Source organism: Phalangium opilio, unplaced genomic scaffold (genome assembly GCF_054372755.1).
Source record: "Phalangium opilio isolate 3A_F unplaced genomic scaffold, DU_Popi_V2 ptg000390l_1, whole genome shotgun sequence".
Lineage (NCBI taxonomy): Eukaryota > Metazoa > Arthropoda > Arachnida > Opiliones > Phalangiidae > Phalangium > Phalangium opilio.
This window is the reverse complement of record NW_028324234.1, coordinates 3217682-3239752: the sequence shown is the minus strand read 5'-3', so window position 1 is coordinate 3239752 and position 22071 is coordinate 3217682. Positions and strand designations below refer to the sequence as shown.

General features: G+C 40.2%; 1 protein-coding gene across 1 annotated transcript; it reads right to left on the bottom strand.

The window, feature by feature from the left end:
• Window positions 1-8470: 8470 nt before the first annotated feature.
• Window positions 8471-20780, bottom strand: LOC149596221 (ATP-binding cassette sub-family C member 1-like). Its single transcript, XM_089861316.1, has 11 exons — window positions 20389-20780; window positions 19716-19806; window positions 18630-19000; window positions 17228-17395; window positions 16246-16421; window positions 15633-15738; window positions 15000-15524; window positions 12853-13052; window positions 11767-11893; window positions 9794-10563; window positions 8471-9724 (listed from the first exon to the last, which is right to left on the bottom strand). Exons 1-11 carry the CDS (start codon window positions 20512-20514, stop codon window positions 9613-9615), a joined length of 2772 nt encoding a protein of 923 aa, XP_089717442.1. The 5' UTR covers window positions 20515-20780; the 3' UTR covers window positions 8471-9612.
• Between the last annotated feature and the right edge of the window lie 1291 nt (window positions 20781-22071).

Sequence of the window (22071 nt, the reverse complement as noted above, 5' to 3'; positions counted from 1 at the left end):
AGAGGACCGGCAAAATCCACGTCTATTACTGAAGAGCTTTGGGTTTGTTCAATCCTATCCGAGGGAAGAGGGGCAGTTGGGGCTTTCCCAGCCTTAGCTAGATCCCTTTTTCATATTACGCAGTTTTTGATGGTTGTTTTTGCTACCTGTCGCGCGGCTATTATCCAGTATTGTTGCCTTGCTTGAGTTACGGTACTTTGGACCCCACTATGCATTACTAAACAATGACATCTATCTATAATCAGTGATATAAATCGATTTTTGTTTAAGATTATAGGGTGTTGTTCCCTATAGGTTAGAACTTTGATTCCGTTAGCCTGCCTCCCACACAAATTAGTCCGTCCCCATTGAGTATAGGGTTGAGAGAAACTAATTTTGATGATTCTTGGATAGGATTACCGTTTTTGATAGCAGCCCATTCTGTTCCAAATTCATTTTTTTTGAAAAGTTTTATCCAGTTAATTTCCGCTCTAGCCATTTGTTATAGTTCCTGTAATCTTTATTTTGTTTTAGCGCGCTCTAATACCCTTAGAGGTAAGCGGTGACCCGTAATAACTTGCAAATGGTTCCATAATTATTTATGTTAATTAAGTTGTTTAGATTTCCTTTCTCCTGAGATATAATAGTCAAGTTAATAACTTTTCTTCTTTCTAGTTCTACGGACTCGGGGCTAAATTCCAATTCTATATTTTTATCTTTGATTTAGGTTCCTTTAACCATTGTAGCCCTTCCCACCAGACTCTACTTTGAGTCGATTTTTCCACTATGACTCCCCTATCCGCCGGGTTTTGCAGTCCGGGGCAATGTGACCAACTGTTTGGATTTGATAACTCTTGAATTTCTTTTACACGGTTTGACACAAAGGGTTTCCATGTGTCAGACTTCCCTTTATCCAATGTAAAGCTATTGTGGAGTCTGTCCACATGAAAATCGATGTATTTTTATCGCTGAATTCCTCCTTGACGTAATTAACCAATCTAGCGCCTAAAAGGCATCCCATTAATTCTAGCCTAGGTAGTGTTAGTGTTGATTCCATTAGGGGGCTACCCTAGCCTTGGCAGTGATTCGTGCTGTACCAACTTGTTGTTGTTTGACGTAAAAATGACTCTGCGACTAACTGGTTACAAACTTTTTATTAATTTAATTTTAAAGTTAATTTCCGGGAACACTACTGACTGAACACTGACCGGCAACTGACATCTGACAGACGTTATCAGAATGTTATCCGGTTATATAGTTAAAGGCATCGCGATAAAAAATGAAAGGTTTCAAGAATGACAGCGATGCATAAAAAACACAAGTTAAAAAAATTGCATCCCAGGATACTGCAGCGCCGGCTAGTTTGAAGACATATCCAGTATATGAGTTTCTATCTTTCGGACAGCTTCCATAGTCTGCGTCAACGCACAGTGCCGTCGAGAGAGGGGGGCAATTCGGTCCATTTTCCCGGGGCCCGTACCTTTGTTAATTCTAGTGGATAATGGTTGTGAAAATATTAACTTAAAACTTAAAAAAATGCTCTCCTCAACTGAGTTTAAAGGGACTCTAAAGTGTTCGGCGGACCGTTGAATTTGTTTTGAAAAAGCACCCGACCCGCTCCCCCACAATCATTGACGTAAGCAACTGATATAAAACGCGTTAAAGAGGAATTATTTCGTGATTGTAAAGCGATTCCTCACATCAGGTTAATTTCTCTTGCTAATTTCTCACTTAGACTCCGAAACCACCCGCTGCGTTTGCTAGAACCAGCGATCGTACCAATAGAAAAGGAGCTGGGATTGGCCCAATTGTATCACCTGCAGGTGCAGGATAAGGATCAATGACACAAAAATAACTTAACACTGTTTTCTACGGGGGTTGTGAAGTTAATAACGACTTTTTCCAAATAGAAATTGAACAGTCCGTTTAAACAGAAAAAGGCAAAAAAGGGAATAAAGAGTGGTAGTTTTTCAACTTGATAGTTCTCTCAAATTCCTCTCAGTCCATTATTCTCCCCTTAAAGTAAAATATAAACGGAGGATAAAGTTTTGTTTCTCACGGGAATAACCCAAGGGCACGGAAAAACCTCAACATTTTTATTGTTGTTTCTTTGCTGTGGACAATCGGGCAGGCATAAATATTATTAAATATATCATAAGAAAATAAGTCATATACAAACAGCTTTCTGACTTCAAAGCTCATGGCTAGCGTCTCGCTGTCGCTCATAATAGGGTTTAATTGTAACTTGATGTTTTGTGAGTTAAAAAAAGCCAAAAGAGTATCATACATTAGCTTCTAAACTAATTATCCGTACAAAAACAATAACTCGCAAAATATGACCAGCTTCGCTTTGCACCTGCTACACGTAAAATGTTCTTAGATCCCATTCACAGCCAAGGTTTAATTAAATTTTGTAATTTCCTTCGTATAGTGCAATTTCTGTACTTGGTTATAATATTTGTAGTACTGTTATTATTATCTCATTTTTGATGTGCTATAGCCAAGTGACAAAAATTTTAAAATTATTTATATGTAACTTGGTCGTACATGGGATCTCAGGACTTCTACAGTGTAGTATTTCCAAACAAAGCACTGTATATTGTTGCAGGTTCATGTTTTTCTTAGGATCTCACTTCTTTTCATAGGTATAGTTTTTAAAGTGAGAACTAGGAAAACCATTTAAAGAAATTTCACTATTTTTAAATTTGTCCTTACTTTATATATTAAATACTAAATAAATCCCAATTTTAGGTTTTTACCTCTTCTAGAAGTACCTTAGCATTTTCATGATCAGTCTGAGTGAAAAATTGAAAATTTGACATACGTTATTTCGTTAAATATACTACGCACAATAAGTTCTACAAGTTAGTGGAGACCTGCACGGGCCGAAATTTTCAGGCCTGATCCGAGCCCGGCCCGGGATTTAGCATTTTGATAAAGTCCGAAACCCGGCCCGGGTCCGAGTATATAGTTGGTTTTCCGGCCCGTTATATGCATTAACCAAGCCCGGCCCGGCTCGACACATTGCATGAAATGAACAGGCCTGGCCCGGCCCGATACTTTGCATGAATTGAACAGGCCTGGCCCGGCCCGGCCCGATACTTTGCATGAATTGAACAGGCCTGGCCCGGCCCGGCCCGATACTTTGCATGAATTGAACAGGCCTGGCCCGGCCCGATACTTTGCATGAATTGAACAGGCCTGGCCCGGCCCGATACATTGCAGGAATTGAACAGGCCTGGCCCGGCCCAATACATTGCATGAATTGAACAGGCCTGACCCGGCCCGATATATTGCATGAATTGAACAGGCCTGGCCCGGCCCGATACATTGCATGAATTGAACAGGCCTGGCCCGGCCCGATACATTGCATGAATTGAACAGGTCTGGCCGGTTACACGTAGTGCAATTATAGTTTTTATATCTTTTTACATAACATCAATGAATTGATTTCATATTTGCTTTAGCGTCGTGTATTATTCTTTTGTTTTCATAATTGTTCGTGAAAACTTCACTTTGTTCTTAGAAACTTTTATTCGTGTAAATAATCTTTTCTTTGAATTGTAGATTAAAGGAGAATCAAGTTCGGCCCGGCCCGAATTTTTAAAAATGAACAAAAGCCCGGCCCCTTATTTTCCAAAATTTGAAAAGCCCAGCCCGGTCCGGCCCGATCAAATTTTCTAATGTGGAAAGCCCACCTCGGCCCGACCTGATCGGGCCAGACCGGGCTTAAGCCAGGCCTGCGTAGGACTCTGAGTTAGTGAACTTTCAGAATTTTACATTTAATTAGAAGGAAAATTACAGGGCTTTAAATTTCCTAAGTTGCTACGAGTGCAGGGAGTGCTTAATTTGGCGAACCCGCAGCTGTTCACCCAGATATTTTCAATCTCAGTGAGTAGGGGCCCGACTCATAATCATTCCCGGGGCCCGCAAAGTCTCTCGACGGCCCTGGCAGAACCATGGGTCGCAAGTTCGACTCCAGACAAGAAAATATTTTTTTTTTAGTTTTATTTTAATTAAAGATGTTTCGGGACGAAATTCATCTTAAGATAATGAGGAAAATTATAACAAAAGCAAAATTATTGAATGATTGCGTTGTTTAAAGGTACGTCCGCACTAGGCGTAAATTTTCGCTCGCCACGCTACGTACGCTACGCTCGCCACGCACGCCGAGAAAAACCACTGTCCGCACTTGGCAAATTTTCGCGCCAACCGCGCTGGGCGAAGGAGGCGAAGAGAGAAAAAATGTTCGCCAAGTTGAACTTTTTACGTCGGTCTCGCCGGCGTTGGTGGCGTACGTCCAATCGGCGAGAGTCTCTGGCTCACGTGAGAATGTTGTCTGCCTTCTATATTAAAATAGCGCCTGTTTGTAGCAAAGTAGAACGATTAGCCCACGCAGTTAATTAAATAGTTTCACTGCTTTTAATTCAGAAACGTAAACAAAACGTAAATAAACGAAGAATACGGATTAGAGAAGTTTTTAAGGATAGGGAATAGATGGCGATTTTAAAAACCTAATTTCCAAAGATACAGGGATTATCTTTTTGTGGAATACTGTCGATATACACCAACCCAATTTGACTATTTGTCATTAATATCGAGGGTAATTAAGGACATGGCCATATTTAAGTCATTCACGACGATAGACTATTCAAATAAGCACCGTATATATTTTTTCAAGCAGACGACATTCGCACGTGAGCCAGAGACGCTCGCTGATTGGATGTACGCCACCAACGCCGGCGAGACCGACGTAAAAAGTTCAACTTGGAGAACATTTTTTCTCTCTACGCTTCCTTCGCCCAGCGCGGTTGGCGCGAAAATTTGCCAAGTGCGGACAGTGGTTTTTCTCGGCGTGCGTGGCGAGCGTAGCGTACGTAGCGTGGCGAGCGAAAATTTACGCCTAGTGCGGACGTACCTTAAGAATTCGCAACGAGAGGCTACTCACTCACGTTTATTTTTGTGTTGAACTATTAGAATAATAATAGAAGTAAATAAATTGACGTTAGAATTACGGGAAATCATTTTAGCGTAGTTAGGGCTATTCACATAAATTTTCTGTACGCCTTTTTAGTTTGGTACGATGTGGCTACTATTATGAGCCCATCCCTTGGAGCATTTTTACCTCTCCGAGTGACGTATGTCACGGAGAGGTTCTAATTTCAACGTGTCTGTGTGTCTGTCTGTGTGTCTGTCTGTTTTTACACCCACGTGACCGCGTTCGCAGTTTGCAAATCGGAGCAAACGTGTTCTCAATTTCCGGAAATTTCGAAAATTGTATTACACTTACAGGTTATTACTCCATTGCCGGTCTAACATCACCAGCCTCTGGTCTTTGTCCATCCCACATGTCTGTACACACTGGCTTCTAATCACAATCATCTGCTGCTCTTTGTCCATCCCACATGGACACCAGTCTGTACACACTGGCTTCTAATCCCCACCCTCTTGTGGTCTTTGCCCATCCCACATGGACACCAGTCTGTACACACTGGCTTCTAATCACCACCGTCATCTGCTCTTTGTCCATCCCACATGGACACCAGTCTGTACACCTGGCTTCTACTCCATCATCATCGTTAAGGTTAAGACATACGCGGCGATCGGCCAGGGTTACGAGAAACGTCTGGCCTTCCAATGGCGGGGCTTCCACCAAAGGTTCACGCAATTGCGCTGTTCTTATCCATAGCTGCGATTCGACACCCTTATATACTACATATTTGAGTAAGGCGACGCAACCGGCGTATGCTTCATTTCAAACGCCAATATTAGTCAAGTCTCTCAAGAATGTTTAATTATTCTTTTTCAAAACGATGTAACGCTCAATAAGGCGAACAACTATCGAAGAAAATATTTAATATTAATTATATTTGTTTTAATACTTAAGATAATCATGTCTCTAAACTCAAAATTAATACGGAAAGGGTAAAACAGCAGTCTATGTGTTTGTCTATATGTGTCCGTCCGTTGTTACACTAGTGCGCTGCGTTAGAAGTTCGTTTTTGTTTTGATGTGTAAAGAAATCCTTCAGAACCTTAATATTCCCGTTTTCCATAATATAAAATGAATATGTGGAAATATTTTTCGTAATTATGATGCATTTAGTACTTTTGTAGCTTTAAAGCTCTATTTCATTTTGATATTCCAAAGATTTTTTTAATATTATTATTTAAAATGGATGATTATATATTACTTAAGCTATACTACATCTGTTTATAGCATAATCCTTCCAAAGTGAATACAAGCGCAACGCTACAATGTTGGTCAAATAAACTGTTACTTGTCAATAGGCCTAGTGAACCAAAAAGTAAACGCTTGGGTTTGGTTTTCGTTTCTGTAATGCAGAGACATTAACGGTTCAGAGTTAGCCGAAAGTTAAATACACTATCAAATAATTAGGCTTAGATTTTATAATCATGGTGGAAATCTGGGCCGCGTTCAGCAGAGCCCAGCGCTGTTAGCAGTGTCCTACATAACGGGATTATGTTTTTGAATTTTGACGTCACGGTGCTTAACGCTGAGCTAGCGCGGTCTTCAAAGAAAATAGTCGGCTTTTTGGATAACGTGACGTAAAACGTGTAGTTCTCAGCTTGGCGAAAAAACCATGGATGAATTAATACAAATAGCTCTATGGGACTATAGCTATTTAATTAGCGTGAAACCAGTTGATCACGCGAGAATTTTAAGAGATATGTTAGTTTCAAATTTTAATTATAAAAGTTGTTATCTATCTCTATAAATATGTTATCATACAATTTTTGTTAAGCCTTGGTACCTTGCACGCTTTATTGCGCTAGCGTCATTTATAAAACGCCGATGACCGGAGAAAAGCTATGACGACAGAGCTCACCGGTAAACATTTCCAAAATCCGCTGTCTTTTTTGGTGAGCTCTGCTGAACGCAGCCCAGACCAGTGAAAGGTCTGATCGTAATCGGATAATAGCTTCGTGTTTTCATGCTTTTTATGGTACGCATTTACTTTCAGTGTGTGTAGCCACAAATAAGCTTTGGTGTTATGTAACGTTAACACTCATGTTGACAAACTAAGAAAATCGTTGAGGTGAAACGAGAGGATAGTGTTTATATGGCAACCCTGTTGTGAATATGGCTTTGAACATAGAGGGCATACAGTTGAGGAGTAGAAAATTGGGCCTTTACAAACACGTAAAGGTAGTATCCCTCCAAAGTTTTATCTCTTCATTTCCCGTTTCTCCCCCATCGGATGATTTTAATGTGTACAAGTATAACATTATTGAATGTAAAATGTCGTCTGATTTACAGTATATTTGCTATGCTTTGTATACTGCTTTAATATTTCATAAATTTTAACTTAAGAAACATTTCCATATCTGGGTAAATAAGTTTGTAAGTAGTCGTCTTGACTCGGAGAGGTAATATTTTGGTTTTCCCAACTGGTTTAATTGTAATTAGAACGGTGCCGTGCAAAAGTATAACCTGTGCCCTGTCAGGTACATCTTGTTCTATTTCGTTTCGCAATTTAAATTGCCGAATTCTCTCACCCAAGAGCGCTGCGAGCAGTGGCGTCGCTAGGCCTTATTGGGGGGGGGGGGCTATAGCCCCCCAAATTCCAAACTTAGCCCCCCCCCCAAAATGATCCGTAAACCCTACCAAAAAATTTCTTTTAGCAACCTAAAATTCTGTAGCAATATATAAAAAAATTTCAATATCAAACAGTAAAATTTTGAAGAAAAAAACAGATGGAGACAAGTAAAATTTTTCATGTTCTTTCGAAGGGAGTCCCAATAGTGTGAACTAAAAGCTAACAAAAACTAAAAATAAACTTAAAACGAGTGAAAATCCTTCGTAATAGGTTCCGTACTCTTTATCAATAATAGGTTGTACATCTTTAAAATACGAATAATTTCACGTTGACACAAATTTACGGATAGTTTTAAAGGTCTACACATTTTCCAAAGAACCCATTATGGAATTTTTAGCCACATCGTAGTATACGATAGGCTCTTAGTTTGAAGTTTGATCCGAGCCGTAGTAGTACTGGCCGGGGTTTTCGCTTTCGTTATCGTCAGATTTTAGCTTAAATGGAACCAATAGTGGTAGCTGAGCTCAGTTAGAGATTTTATTTTAACTAAAAAAATTTTCACACCGCACCCGGGAATTGAACCCGGCTGGCTGGCGCAGCAGTAAGACACGCTACCACTGTGGGGTCCGACACTTCTGATTTTTTGGTTAGGGTCTTTGAATTTTTTTTATTTATGTGCTAATTAAATAGATAACGATGTGGCATACTATTAAGTCCCAGCCCTTGGGCCATCTTGTTTATATTAAGTTCTTATAATAACTTTAAAATAGTTTGCCCAGATTTAGCCCCCCCCCCCAATTTCAAACCCTAGCGACGCTACTGGCTGCGAGCGGGACTTAAGGAATTTGAAATGTTCATCTTTGCGCGTGTTTCAAAAGGAATTTTTTCAGAACTTTGAGAGAGAGGGCCTTGGTAGAGCGGCAGCAAATATCGGCTTGATAATTAATAAGTAAGCTATAAATTTAAATCCCAATATGATAATTTTTAGAAATAAACAAAATAGAACCGCATTTTTATGTTTTGAGAATTCGTTATAAAGATAATAAAATTGGAATTTTTATGGTTTCTTTCATTTTAAATACTTTTATCATTGAAAAATTAAAATCAGCTAGTTTTAGGAATTATTATATTTATGGGTGCCCCATTCAAAATTATTTCCCTATTATTTTCAAACTTATAAATGTTCCCTTACTTCGGTCCAGCTCGTAATGCCACCTCACGCTAAAATAGAGAGAAAATAAGAAGTCCCGTTTCTTAAAAGTCACCCCCTTAGAAATTACCGCGCACAGGCCTTGATTAACGTAGGCAGCGGTTTATTGGACTGAAATCCACATATATAAATGGTGTTTTGATTAATCTGCCCTAAATTGGGGTCAAACTGAGTGGAAAGTGTCAAATAACATGGGATCTGAGTGGTCGTCTTACAAGGATAGATAATCCGTGGATATGTATAAATACTGACGTGTTATGAACTCCCATCTCTTACATTCCACAATCCATTTCGCTTAGACATCTGTTCAGCTGAGAGCAAACTTGTAACCCCCACCCCCAAAAGAAAGTAAGAAAAACAAAGTGAGTCTTTCATAATATTTAAAACGATTCCATATAATTAACATGGAACTTTATGGAGTGTTTAATAATAACAAAGTAGGATAAGTATCGCGGTAACCAAATTCTTCACTTGGCAAGTTAGCGAAAGTGAATATTCTTGATAAAACACCAACGGCTGTCCCTCTGGTAGCGGTTTTTGAATTTTCCCTCCAAAAACGTGAGACGCTCGCGGCGGTAGACGGCCGAACTAGATTCAAGCACCCGCGTCTGTGTTCCGCGACTTTAGGTTGAGGGGAAGGGGGTAGGAAAATGATTTTGGAACTCGACCAATTTTTTTCTCTCTAGTGTAGGTGCGATGGAGGCGGCATAAAATCCTCAAATTTGTTCACCAGTGGTAGTGCCAGGATCTATTACCAATGCAAGTGCTCTTTACTTCTAGTCCCTTATCCTACTTCTGGTAATAATAATATAGAATAAGAGACTAGTAGTTTATAAAACATTAAGTTTAAAAAAAAGGTGATCTAGAGTATATTGGCATCTTTGGCCAAATCGTAGAACATTGATCGCTCATTCTCCAAGAGCGCATGTGGAGAGTCGAATTCCGTAATTCGGCCCTGATCAATAACCATCACCCTATGAAGAGTTAAATGACAACCAATTAGCGAATCTTTTCAAGCCGGTTTTATAGGTAGGTAAACTAACTTGTCGTAGTCCGAGATCGTGTTTATTCTGTGTGCGATGGTGATGATGGTAGAGTTGGCGAATTCCTTCTTGATGGTTTCTTGAATGAGATCGTCCGTGTCCATGTCAACAGACGCCGTCGCTTCGTCCAAGATCAGAATTTTGGTGTTCCTCAACAAGGCACGAGTCAAGCAGACCAACTGACGCTGACCAACACTCAGATTCTGCCCCCCTTCGGTCACTGGGTGATCCAGTCCCTGCTCGAGTGACGCCACAAATGGCTTCAGGTGCGAGTGTTCCAGGGCAGCCCACAGTCGCTGGTCATCTTTTTGTCCAAAAGGATCCAGGTTGAGTCTGAGCGTGCCCGAGAAGAGGACGGGCTCCTGGGGGATGATGGTCAGCCGTGATCTCAAATCAGACAAGCCCAATTCCTTCACTTTCACTCCGTCTATGATGATCTGACCACACACCCCCTCGATGAGACGGAAAAGTGCCAGCGTCAGCGACGACTTTCCCGCGCCTGTCCGCCCCACCACGCCCACTTTCTCTCCGGCTTCGATCCTCACATCTATGTCCTTCAAGACCAAATCCAATTCTTCTCGATACCTAGTGCTGTAGTCCTGGAATATGATTTGTCCTCGTTGAGGCCAGTCAGCTGGTGGTTGAGATTCTGGTTTCTCCCACTCGGCCTCGGATTCCAAACGACAGTATTCGTCAACTCTTTCAACGGAGACGACATTTGATTCCAAACCCGTTATGCCAGCGATAAACCCTTTGATCACCTGTAGAAGCTGTGAGATCGATATATAAAATTAGTAATTTATTTGTAGAAAATAAATAATTGTTCCACGTGACAGAAAAGTATGCGCAGTTACTTTTAAACACACAGTGGCAATTCTTATTGAAGAATATAATATCTTTCATACATAAGACCTTGATAACGACTTGAATATAAGAACTAATGGTTTATCACCAAAATTATATATATTAAAACAAAATCTGTCGAAACAAGTAGGGGATAGGGTGCCAGGTCATACCCGTTTCCCAAATTTCTTAAACCCCTTCCCGCAAGTATTACACGTGAGTTTATAATACCATTACATGACGTCATTGTCTCCTGGACAAGTAAAAATGGTTGTCAATCACACGTCATAAAATGACAAGTAAATGTTTTCTTGGACACGTAGCAGAATGGCGCTTAAAGGGAGTTTGAAGTACAAAATCAAATGATTTTTATCGATTCTTCTTCTAATTACAAGACCAGTCTGCATTGTAAAACATTCAGGAAACACTTCCGAATGATTTTAAAATTCAAATTAAATTCAAATTTTAAGGATAATTTAAAATAAGAACCTCTGACCAATCGCGTAACGCCCCGCCTTTTTATTAACAAAATTCTCGTGGCACGTTCCGTGTCGAATGAAATTTATCCTGAGATTTGATAAAATCTGCGCGCGACGTGACAATCGTGGCGCGAGACAATTGAGAATGCTACGAGAATTTTGTTAACAAGAAGGCAGGGCGTTACGTGATTGGTCGGAGGTCCTTATTTAAAATTATCCTTACATATGAACCTAATTTGAATTTTAAAATCATTCGGAAGTATTAACTGAATGTTTCACTATGCTGACTGGTCTTATAATTAGCAGAAGAACAGATGAAAAATCACTTGATTTTCTACTTCACCCTCCCTTTAACCATCTTCTATTCTTTACGAAAAAAAACAACACAAGAACGGTAATATTAGGTGTAACTAACCTAATCTAAACTGATATCGTCGCTAAACTAGATACACTGATATTTTGTTTCTCTTCGCTATATCAACCTCCAATTCAAACCCTCGCATACAATTCCATTTCGATACGCTCTTTGTTATTTTAGTAAATAGATGTCCAGCTTCAGCGACGTTTCACTATCAAGCTAGTATCAAGAGTTAATCGAAAAACCAGAAGACATGTTTGCTTATGGAAAAGATTTTCATTGACGGCGCTTACCCGATCGGCATTAGCTAAGACCAATCCTACAAAATCAGCTGACAGAGTCCCTTTGCTCAAAATTACGAAAATTGCGGTACAAAACATCAAGAAATTGCCCAAGATATTGTAGCGTACTGTCAACCATCTGGAAAGAAATTGAATTTTATTGAGAAATGAGTAGCGACTTGGAATTCTCGCATTGCTTTGCATTAACAGCTCTTTCAACCCAAAGCTTAAAATTAAACCCGAAATCAATAACGAAATCACAAAATCAGTCAAAAAAAAATCGCGAAATCCATAACCAATTTCGAGAAATCCAAAATAAAAAAATCACAAAATTCGACGAAATCACGAGTAAAATCTCAAAATCCGTGGAAATCAAGGGAAATAGACCAATTCGAATATGAAGAGAAAGAAATTTCCATGGGTAAGCCGCCATTCTGAATAATTTCCACACCACTAGAGGCAGCCCAAGCTCACTGCATGTGAGCAGGGCCGGAATAAGCACAGAACACTGGACATTGTCCAATAAAACTTGAAAATGTTCCATAATTTTTAAAAAGCTAAGGGGGTCACTGGACAGTTTGACCAATAAATTTTCCGAAGTTTTTATAGCTTCACTGCACATGGAGAAGCGACACTATTTTTGCACACGCCAATGTACGATGTCCTATAAATGTTCCAGTTAAACAGGGGGTCACTGGACTCACGTCCTATAAGAAATTTTTCTTATTTTCGGCCCTGCATGTGAGAGGCTAGAAAAAGCCGGTCATGCCTCTAGCGATGTCTCCTGGCGTGAGCGAAATTATTCAGAATGGCGACTTGCCAGGGCTGGAAGAATGATTCTCTGAATGTAATTTTCGAATTGGTCTATACCTCAAAATCCAACGAAATCAAGGGAAATATCGCAAAATCCGTCGAAATCACGGGAAAAAATAGCAAAATCCGACGCAATCACGAGTAAAACGTCAAAATCCGACGCAATCACGAGAAAAACGTCAAAATTCGACGAAATTATTTGGATATTATAGAATTTTGAAATCAAATTGGATTTCGAAATCCGGTACACTTTTTATAAAAACGTCCGATCCCTCGCAATATTACCTTTGCGCCATGTTCATCATGTAGTTAGCGGAAGTGCATTCGTCGATCAGTTTGAGGAAGTGTCCTTCAAAGTTCTCCTCGGCGTCAAATGCTCTGATGACAGTGCTGCCAGCCACAGATCCACCCACGTGCGAAAACAAGAATGAATTTCTCAAGCTTGTTATCCGTTTGAATTGACGATTGCTCGACATCAAGAAACGCTGCCAAAGATATAGGAAAATCTTCCGTTTGAAAAGTTGGGAGTTTGCGCAAGCATGCCGCTGGTAAGACGTGCGCGATTTCTACACTATTGCAATAAATCATATCAGTGCAGAACACTTTGAGCGGTTCAAAATTTCAATTAGTACAGTCGTGGCGCCAAGGCCATTTTCCCGTCGCTTAATAAAGCTGACTAAAAATGATTAATGTTATCTCTTTTTCAATAGTCTCATTTGCGGGGCGCCAGCCGAATTTTGAAAATATTTATAGGAATTATAGGTATTTTTTTTCATAAAAATATAGGATTTTATAGGACTTTTTTTTCAGAATTATAGGATTATATAGGACACTAAAATATTAATTTCGTTCTTTTTAAAGATGCATTAAGCGAAATAAAACTTTTATTTCAACTTGAAAATAGCAAATAATGTAATAATGGCAACCTACATAATAACTACCCCAATTTTACATCCAATCTGGCAACAGCAGCTAAATCAAAAGCTTTCAGCGCTTACATGCAAAGTAAACGTTTGAAATTTATACTGAAATAGTACGGATTAAGGCACAAAAATTCAGGTTTACTGGTTCGGTGGGTTTATATCGATAAAATACTTAAAAATATTGGACCAAGAAGCGATATCTAGTTTACTAGAGAGAAGGTCTAAATTCCCTACATTTCTAGCTTTATCTCTAGTCCAAACGTAGGTCCGGGGTTAATCCTGGCCTCTAAATTACAAACAGCATCTCATTGGTTCTTGAAAACTCACATCAGCTCGACGCGAATAACGAAAGTTACGTATTTTCCGACTGAGGAGAGGCGAAATACCAGGCCTCCTTTTACGTCCCCCCTGTATTTTGAAAGGGGGATTGGGACTATGGCGCGCGAATACTTAGGCACCTTATACCTTCTCCCTAGTAAACTAGATATCGCTTCTTGATAGGACTTTATAGGACGTTTTTGCAAAAATATATTCTTTTATAGGACATTTTAAAAATTACAGGATTTTATAAGTATTATCTAAGACCATTAAACAGAGATGGACTGGAATGGAGATAGGGTGGGTGGTTCCTTGTGGGTAGCGTCTCTCTAGCGCCACGCCGCGACCAATATTGAAACTATTTCTAATCAAACAAACAGGCGCGTGAAATAGCAGACGACATTAGGCCCGTTGAAGCTCGAAAGTCTATGCTAGGTTCAATTTTAGAAAGTTGATATTTGGGGTTTGGTATTTTGTAGAAATTAATGCCTAACGTTGATCATTTTTACAAACTCCGAAAGCGCACCTTTTGCTTGGCATCTGAAATACCCAATCTAATCCTTTAAATTACTTATACGAAAACGAACATAAAGGGCTTAAAAACAGAGAGGAAAAACCCGAGGGGGTAGACGCTCTAGATCTCTGTGTACACCTGAGTTCAAAAGAGTTCAGCTTTGACAGTGCATTGAGTTCAAATCCTTCGGAACTCAGAGTTCAGCTTTGACAGTGCATTGAGTTCAAATCCTTCGGAACTCAAGAGTTCAGCTTTGACAGTGCATTGAGTTCAAGTCATATTGTACACCTGAGTTCTCAAGTGTCTTCCCCCTCGGAAAAACCTAACCGTACCTAGACCGTACAATCATAAAAATTCAACAGAGCAGGCGACATAATAAAGGTCACATGATCAATGCTTTGGAAAGTTTCGAGACTCTTCCGCTAAGGGCGACGATACGCGCTGAAGTTTGAAGATAGGCGTTTTAGCCAATCATTCTAGTCCATCTGAGTTTAATGTTCTTAGGTATTATAGGACCTCTAGGGGCCTGCATTTGAAGAAGTTAGACCGGCAATCAATAATTAAAGTTGAAAAATGGCTATCCCTGACCCGATACGAATTGCGTGTTTCAACACGACAATTAACAATTAAGAGTGACACTTAATAATTACTTACCGAGCCTGAAATAAAGCTCCTACCTGAAGTAAAAGGTATCCAACGACAACTACAATGCAGGGAATTATGAATAATGGTAAAAATATTGCAATTCCTAACGGATAAACAACTAAAAATATCAAGCCCCAAGTGCTTAGTTTTAAGATTCCATGTAACTGTTGGTCGAGGGCGTCGATATCTTGGGAGAAACGATTGAGTATCCTTCCAACGGGGGTCGTGTCGAAGAAAGACATGGGTGAACGAGATACGCTATCGAGCATTTTGCCATGTAGATATTTTGCCGCTCGTAGACAGCCAAAGATGATGACGAGTACGTGCAGAAATGTTGAAAAGGCTTGGGTTACACCAAGAAAGACAGAGATCGCTATACGGGTTGCCTTTAATTGTGGGTTTGCTTTATAATCTTCCTTGGAGTCCGCGCACCACAAAGACTGCCAGTACACTGACGCGAAATTATGGACTACAACACTGATGACTATTACTTGCAGGATCGCACACCATGTTATACCAAACGCTTTAAAATATTGTTTGTATTGCGATAAGGATATCTGAAAATGCGCAAAAACATTATCACGATGTAAAGGTGTGTTGAGAGTTTTAGTTCTCAATAAGCCAAGAAAAGTCCAAACTCTCGTCGTATATTGAAGAGCACATACGTTTCCTTCTTTGAGCGTCTCTTTAATCACGAGTTTCGCCTCATTTTCATCCGAGACGCTCCCATGTGATGCAAGAGGAAATTTCTCACCTTTGATAGTTAACGTACTAAAAAAATGGCATAACTAAAATTTATAAATTAGACTAGCGTGTTCAACCATGGAGCAACAGGATCAGTAAGCGAGCCAGTTTTTAGCCGATCACAATCTTAGGGGTAATTCAAGGTCAATTCCCTGTCGGTGGTCGTGCTCCGTAGCACTTGCCAGAGCCACTTTCCAAAAAGGGGTCCGTAACCTTGTATAGCATCTCCAATTTGAAATTATGTGGTCCTGACCCTGTGATACTCCTACCTAGTCGGTCAAGCCACGTGGCTAGAACTTACTGCTCTTCTTACAATACAGCCTCCATGGTTAAACTTGAAAGCATCAATTCAGAAAATTTTAAATAAGAGCTATCTCTATAGAGAGTACACGCCTCACATGGAGGTTTTCCACAAAGAAACTCGCTCTGTTATTTTGAAAAGTTAACCATGAAAACATGGCTAATTTCTATAACAGTTTTTACGCTTTATGTACTGGCTGCAGAAAGTGTAGATATAAGTCTAAATTTACTCACGACGGTTCTTCTTTATTCTCGTCGCTCATGTGTTGCGCGAAATAATCTCTGGCCATTCCCTGACGACTCATGATTTCGTCATAGTTTCCCCTCTCGATGATTTGTCCGTTGTTCATGAAGAAGATTTCGTCAACTTCTCGGATGAAGCTCAAGTTGTGCGTCACCAAAATTCTCGTCTGTAACAAATTGGTAGTCGCCCGTTTCCACATAGTTCGATTTTTCACACCTTAAGAACCTAAGCCATTTCCCGCACAATTTTTCATAACTCATCTCCACACAGTTTGCAAATAAAACTGTTGATTACATTTTAAAACCCTGAAAATTATGCTGCTGGCCCATTGGACCGAGTATAGCCAAATTATGATTTTTTATGATGATGACTTTTTCGATGCTATTTAGCCATAGAGATATTTTTAATGCAGTTTTTACAAACGGAATTAGGTCTACTTTTACTTTTATTTTTTAACAAAAACAATTCTATTTAATTCGTATGTCTATCAATACACTTTTCTATATCGATATTGCAATGGTCATATCACAAGTTTAATAGCAAGCCTCTATTGTAGCATAGACTTACCCAAACTAACCTAACCCTAATCGAACCAAACCTAACCCTATCCGAACCTAACCAAACCTAACCCTAACCGAACCTAACCAAACCTAACCCTAACCGAACTAAACCTAATCAACAAGAAAATAAAAATGTTTTATGGCAAACTGTGCGGAAATGGGTCATGGTAAAAAATGGTGAACTAAATTTTTGATGTAAAAACTGTGCGCAAATGGGTCATAAAAAGTGTGCGTAAATGGGCTATGATTCTCGAAAATTGTGCGAACAAATTGTAATAGTAATTGAGTTGCTATTGTCAAGAGAGCAAGGAGCTACCAAACTACTATTGGGATTTAAATGAAGCGACATGTTGAAACCTCAATAATGATCTGTTAGCGCTTTCAGAGCAAATATAGGTGTTGCGTTATTTACTTTATTTCGAAGAAATCCCTTTGGTCCGATGACTTCGTTGAAGAGATGTTTAGCCACGTGCGAGTCAACCGCGCCCAAGGGGTCATCGAAGAGATAAACATCGTCATCGCGATAAATGGCTCTGGCCACGTTGACCCTTTGCTTCTGACCGCCACTCAAGTTGATACCCTACCATGTAGAATTAGTAAACGTCAAACTACTAACTAAAGCAGCCATATATGGAAATATGAATAAAACGTCGCTACGCCATGTTTTTCGAGTAAAACTCATTATAAAATTCAGTCTATTTCCAGAGCATCCGGTGAAAGATACCTTATATGGAAGGAGCACATCGGGAATGTTCACGATAACATCCACTGTTCTAAGTTAAGTAAGCGAGATCGCGACACCTTTCATGATTATTATCGTATCTAAGGACTTGATAGCGCAATCATGTTAAGCTGCACTGAATGGAAACACTGCTATGGCGTTGCTTCCAATGAATCGCGTACGTTTTATCCTTATTTTCAAACGTCTTTTAGAAGCCATTGATCATAACAATTTTTTTTTTGAAACGTAAAATCATTAGTCGCGTAAGGAATGAAAAGGTACCGCGCAAGCCGTGTGAAAAACGCAGATTTGAGATAGCGTGAGACATACCCCACTCTGGAAAGAGAGATTTATACTCAAAATTCCACCCAAGATAGTCAGACTGGCCACCCTTAATCTGTTCGTGGCTTGGCGGCGCCATTAGGGAAATTAAAATCTCTCAGATTGTATTTTTCGCGCCTGATTTCTCTTAAGCTAGATTCCCACTCGACGGAGAAAACGACGGAAACCCGGCAGAAAGGGGTTCGACCGAAAAATCTTTACGCCGAGCCCCACGGAATTTCCGTCCGGTCGGGCGTAAATTGTTTTCATTTTATTCGGTCGTCTTCGGCGTTACGCCAGCGTCTCAGACAATGAAATTATCCCACTGACAACGTCATAAATTTCAAGAGCGCACCCACATTCGAGATCGATTTATAGTTGCCATTTTTTTATGGTTGACCAAGGCTTATCGGAAACATGCCACCAAGATAAAAAAATTCAACTGACGGAAGTAAAAAGAGATAAGATATTAAGAAGGAAGACTTTACTGAGAAGGTTAGAAAATATCCCTTCTTGTACGATCTAAGCGACAAGGGGACAAAGATACCAATTCAGAGTTTGAAAGACATGTTGTGTTCGTAGTGTGAACGGTCTTCCGCCGGACGCAGGCGTAAGTTAAAATTTCTACCGTTGGCTGTGTGATTTCCGCCGGTTTTTTTCGGTCGAGTGGGAATCTAGGTTTAGGCACTAACGTAAAGGCAGGAGACATTCCACCAAAGACCTAATTATGGACACTTAAAGAGGAAGACAATCTCCTTGTGATAAAGCGTACTCTTTCTCCGATCTCCGTTTCGTCGTCAGCGGGTAACTGGTCGAGATCCGGTTTTAGGGCGCAAGCCCGTATGACGCTGTTGTATTTTTCTTGGTCCATGTCGTCGACGAAGAGAATATTTTGTCTGAGTGAGGTGTTTTGTATCCAGGGTTGTTGAGTGACGTATCCCACTCTCCCGGCCACTCTCACCTCCCCCTCCACCTTCAGCATCTCGGAAACCAGAGCGGACAAGAGGGAAGACTTGCCACAACCCACCGGACCCACCATGGCCACCAACGAGCCGCGGGACACTTTCAAATTGATGTCCCTAAGAGACGCCGATGCCGGGTCTTCCAGATTCCAATGAAACGTTCCCTTCTGGATCTCAATTGCTGAAATTTTCTTGGAAATAAAATTTATTGTTAACATTCGTCAAAAATGACCATTTGTGGGTTCAAAATATATCTGAATTCTGAAAACAATCTAAAAGCGACTTTAAGAACGAAAGATTGATTGGCTTATTTTCCAAATAAGGAGGTAGTTGAGAGTTTGCGCTTGAAGGGGAGAGGAATGGATTGGAAACCCCCATACGTAAAGCATTGCCTCTGTACCCCCACCTACGGCACCGTAGTCCTCCCAGCATCCTCACTGGTTAGGTAGGGTCGTACCGGACGAAATTGTAATGGATGGTCCTTTTACCTTAAATATAGAAGCGAGTTCTCATACAAACACAATGGCGCTACGCGGAAGCACTTAGCAATTGCCTACTAAAGGTAGAGGCGTGCGCCAGGTACACTGGGAGAGTTACGATGGCGCAGGTCACCCATCATTATTTCCAATCCACCTCACCTCCCTTATCCCTGGTTTGCGAGGTTTCCTTCAAAAATTAATTATTGCGGTATAAAGCGGGTCAAAATGGGAATAAGCCTGATTATAATTGTAGAATATTTTCTGTTTATACCGGAATGGTGGGTTAAGTTCCGAGGAAGTTCATTCAATTTTGTCTTTCTCCACACTCAAGTTCGCGCCACTACCTTCTAACCACAATTAATTTTGAGCTTAAAGTTATCCACTTCGTTTTTGCGAGGCGCTAATTAATTGACATACCAAATTGGGCGTCGCTAGCCATATGCTGCACGTAATATTTGGTTTCTCCACGACTCAACAAGTTTGCGATTCTTCTCACCGAGACGTGTGTCTGAAAAGAATAACTTTGCAGATTTGTGTCATTTTGAGATGTTCTAAGTAAAGGGAAGGTCAACAGGAAAAACCTCGACGATTCATTGTTGGGAAAATGTTTTGTAATACAACATGAAACTAATCCCGTTATTTAATGACGCCAACCATAACTTATAAAACATTCTTTCACAGTAGGACGATGACAATCGAATAATACATAATATCAAAAGTATATATATTAAAACTAAAAGTCTCCATCACGCAGGCGAAAGGGTGCCATGTCACACCCGTGTCTAATCCTATTAACTGTACCTACGGTTTCTTGTATTTTGGGCGTATCAAATGACGCATCTAAAACTGTTTGTGATTGGCTGAGAGCTCTTCTTACATTAATGGCAACGATAACAAGGTGGCAAACTGGCAACCACAAAAAAGGTTATATCGTATATACTTTTGATAATATTCAAAATTATGTCTCAAAAACACACCAAATAGTTATATTTTTTAAAAAAAAACCCTGAAACTTTAAAATTTTTGATTATTAGAAACTAAGAAGATAAAAGTAGATTTATCTTTTAACCTTCCCTCGTACAGTTCTTACCAAAACTAGGGTATTTACTAAATCCGGAAACGTAAGCATTGACGACGCTAATAGTCGTACCAACTGAATGGACACGAAGGCTTTCCTCGAGGTGAGAACGTTAGCTTCGTCAATTAACACGTACATGGCGAAACACGGTGTAGTAATCTGAATATTAAATAACAATATCTGTAGGACCTTAAAATCAATATGGAGATAAAGAATGTGTATGCTCTGAAGATGAATCTTTAACAAAAAGTGCTGGCAGTAAAACCAACTCCATCCCGCGCGTTCTTATTTTACCGCTGAAATCAGTGAGCACAAATAAGATGGAGAGTCAAAAGCTCAGACCATCTAACCCATGGACAGGCAAAGCCATGTAAATCCGCGGTAACAAGTGGCAATGCGTAGCACGCGCCCTCACGCGTCAACCGACCGCCGAAATTTATCGCCAAATGTCACGTGACCTGAAAGAAAAATTCGCCTGTAATGGTTCGGGATATTTTTGAGCCGGGGCTCATAGTCTTGTCGATTGTTGACTTTGTGTTAGCTCAGACGTGTTAGGGACAACTCAAACAACCTAACCGAAAATTTAATTACATTTAATTTAAAAATGCCAATAATAAGATGTAGTTATTGGTGACTGGAGGCCTCTATTCCTCAAAAAACCAAATGGTGCTAGTTTTACTAGGGTTTGGTGAAAAACTTCCAACATCCGCCGCCACAGCGCTAATGTCAGGCGTTGCTCTAGATAAGCAAACCTAGCTCCCTATTCAACCTAGTCCATAGGTTAGGTGGTCTGAGGTCAAAGATAGAAGGGAGGTAACTATAACGGCCGGCCAACATAGCTCTCACGCGCACCTATCTCGGCGCACAGCCGAGGAGTAAGACGTCACGTGATCCGTTGAGAAGGTAATTCAAAAAGGGTAGACACGAAAATACGGCTAGAGGCTCACGCCTCAGCCGTAATAGACCCAACCAACAAAAAACAAATTGGCTTGCTTTCGTCTCCATCTAAGGGATAGGATCACGTGATTAACAAAGTTGACTGTAGTACCATCTGTCGTTGAGCGACGAAAATAAATCTTTATTTTGCTGATTGGATTAGAGTCTGACTATTGGAGTAAAATATGTTCTGAGCACCGCAAAATCAAGCCAATCCGAGAACGAGATCTGAGCCGTTATAAAATTTCAAACGATTTTTTGGCGGAAACGTAAGCAAACTGATTTTTTTCCTCTCCGTTGCACCGACTGCGCATGTGGCGCACTCTCTTAGACAGCCACTGGCACTGGTAACGTTTTTGAAGGGGGGGTGACGAAGAATTTGGTCTCTCCGACTCTCCTTTCTATTTGCTCTCACCCCTGAAATGTGGCACACCTCTACGTGCCCCCAATACTCCGTTCCATTTTTTCCATAAATTGCTTTCCCCCACTCTATTCGGGAAAGTAGGGCTTTCATACAACCGGGCTGCCAGGCCTTTAGTGCGGTTTCTGATAGGAAACCGATCTCCATGATTATAAGCACTGAGCGCATTTAGTCTTTGAGCTCGGCATTATCTATCCATTATCCACGTTATTTTATCTTTATCCATACTCGAAAATTATCCACAGATCTTACATGTTAAATCGTATTACAATCCACAACTTTGTTTATAAATAATCGGTTATCCACCAATTTGTGGATAATGGATAGAAAATGCCGAG

Excerpts from the sequence above, each read along its gene's own strand:
- LOC149596221 (XM_089861316.1), bottom strand. The coding sequence starts at position 20,514 with ATGTACGTGTTAATTGACGAAGCTAACGTTCTCACCTCGAGGAAAGCC. Across the intron at positions 15,525-15,632 it reads AGACGCTCAAAGAAGGAAAC|ATATCCTTATCGCAATACAA; the intron begins GTATGTGCTCTT and ends GCGCATTTTCAG. Across the intron at positions 9,725-9,793 it reads ACGATCTCGGACTACGACAA|GGTGATGGTTATTGATCAGG; the intron begins GTTAGTTTACCT and ends AACTCTTCATAG.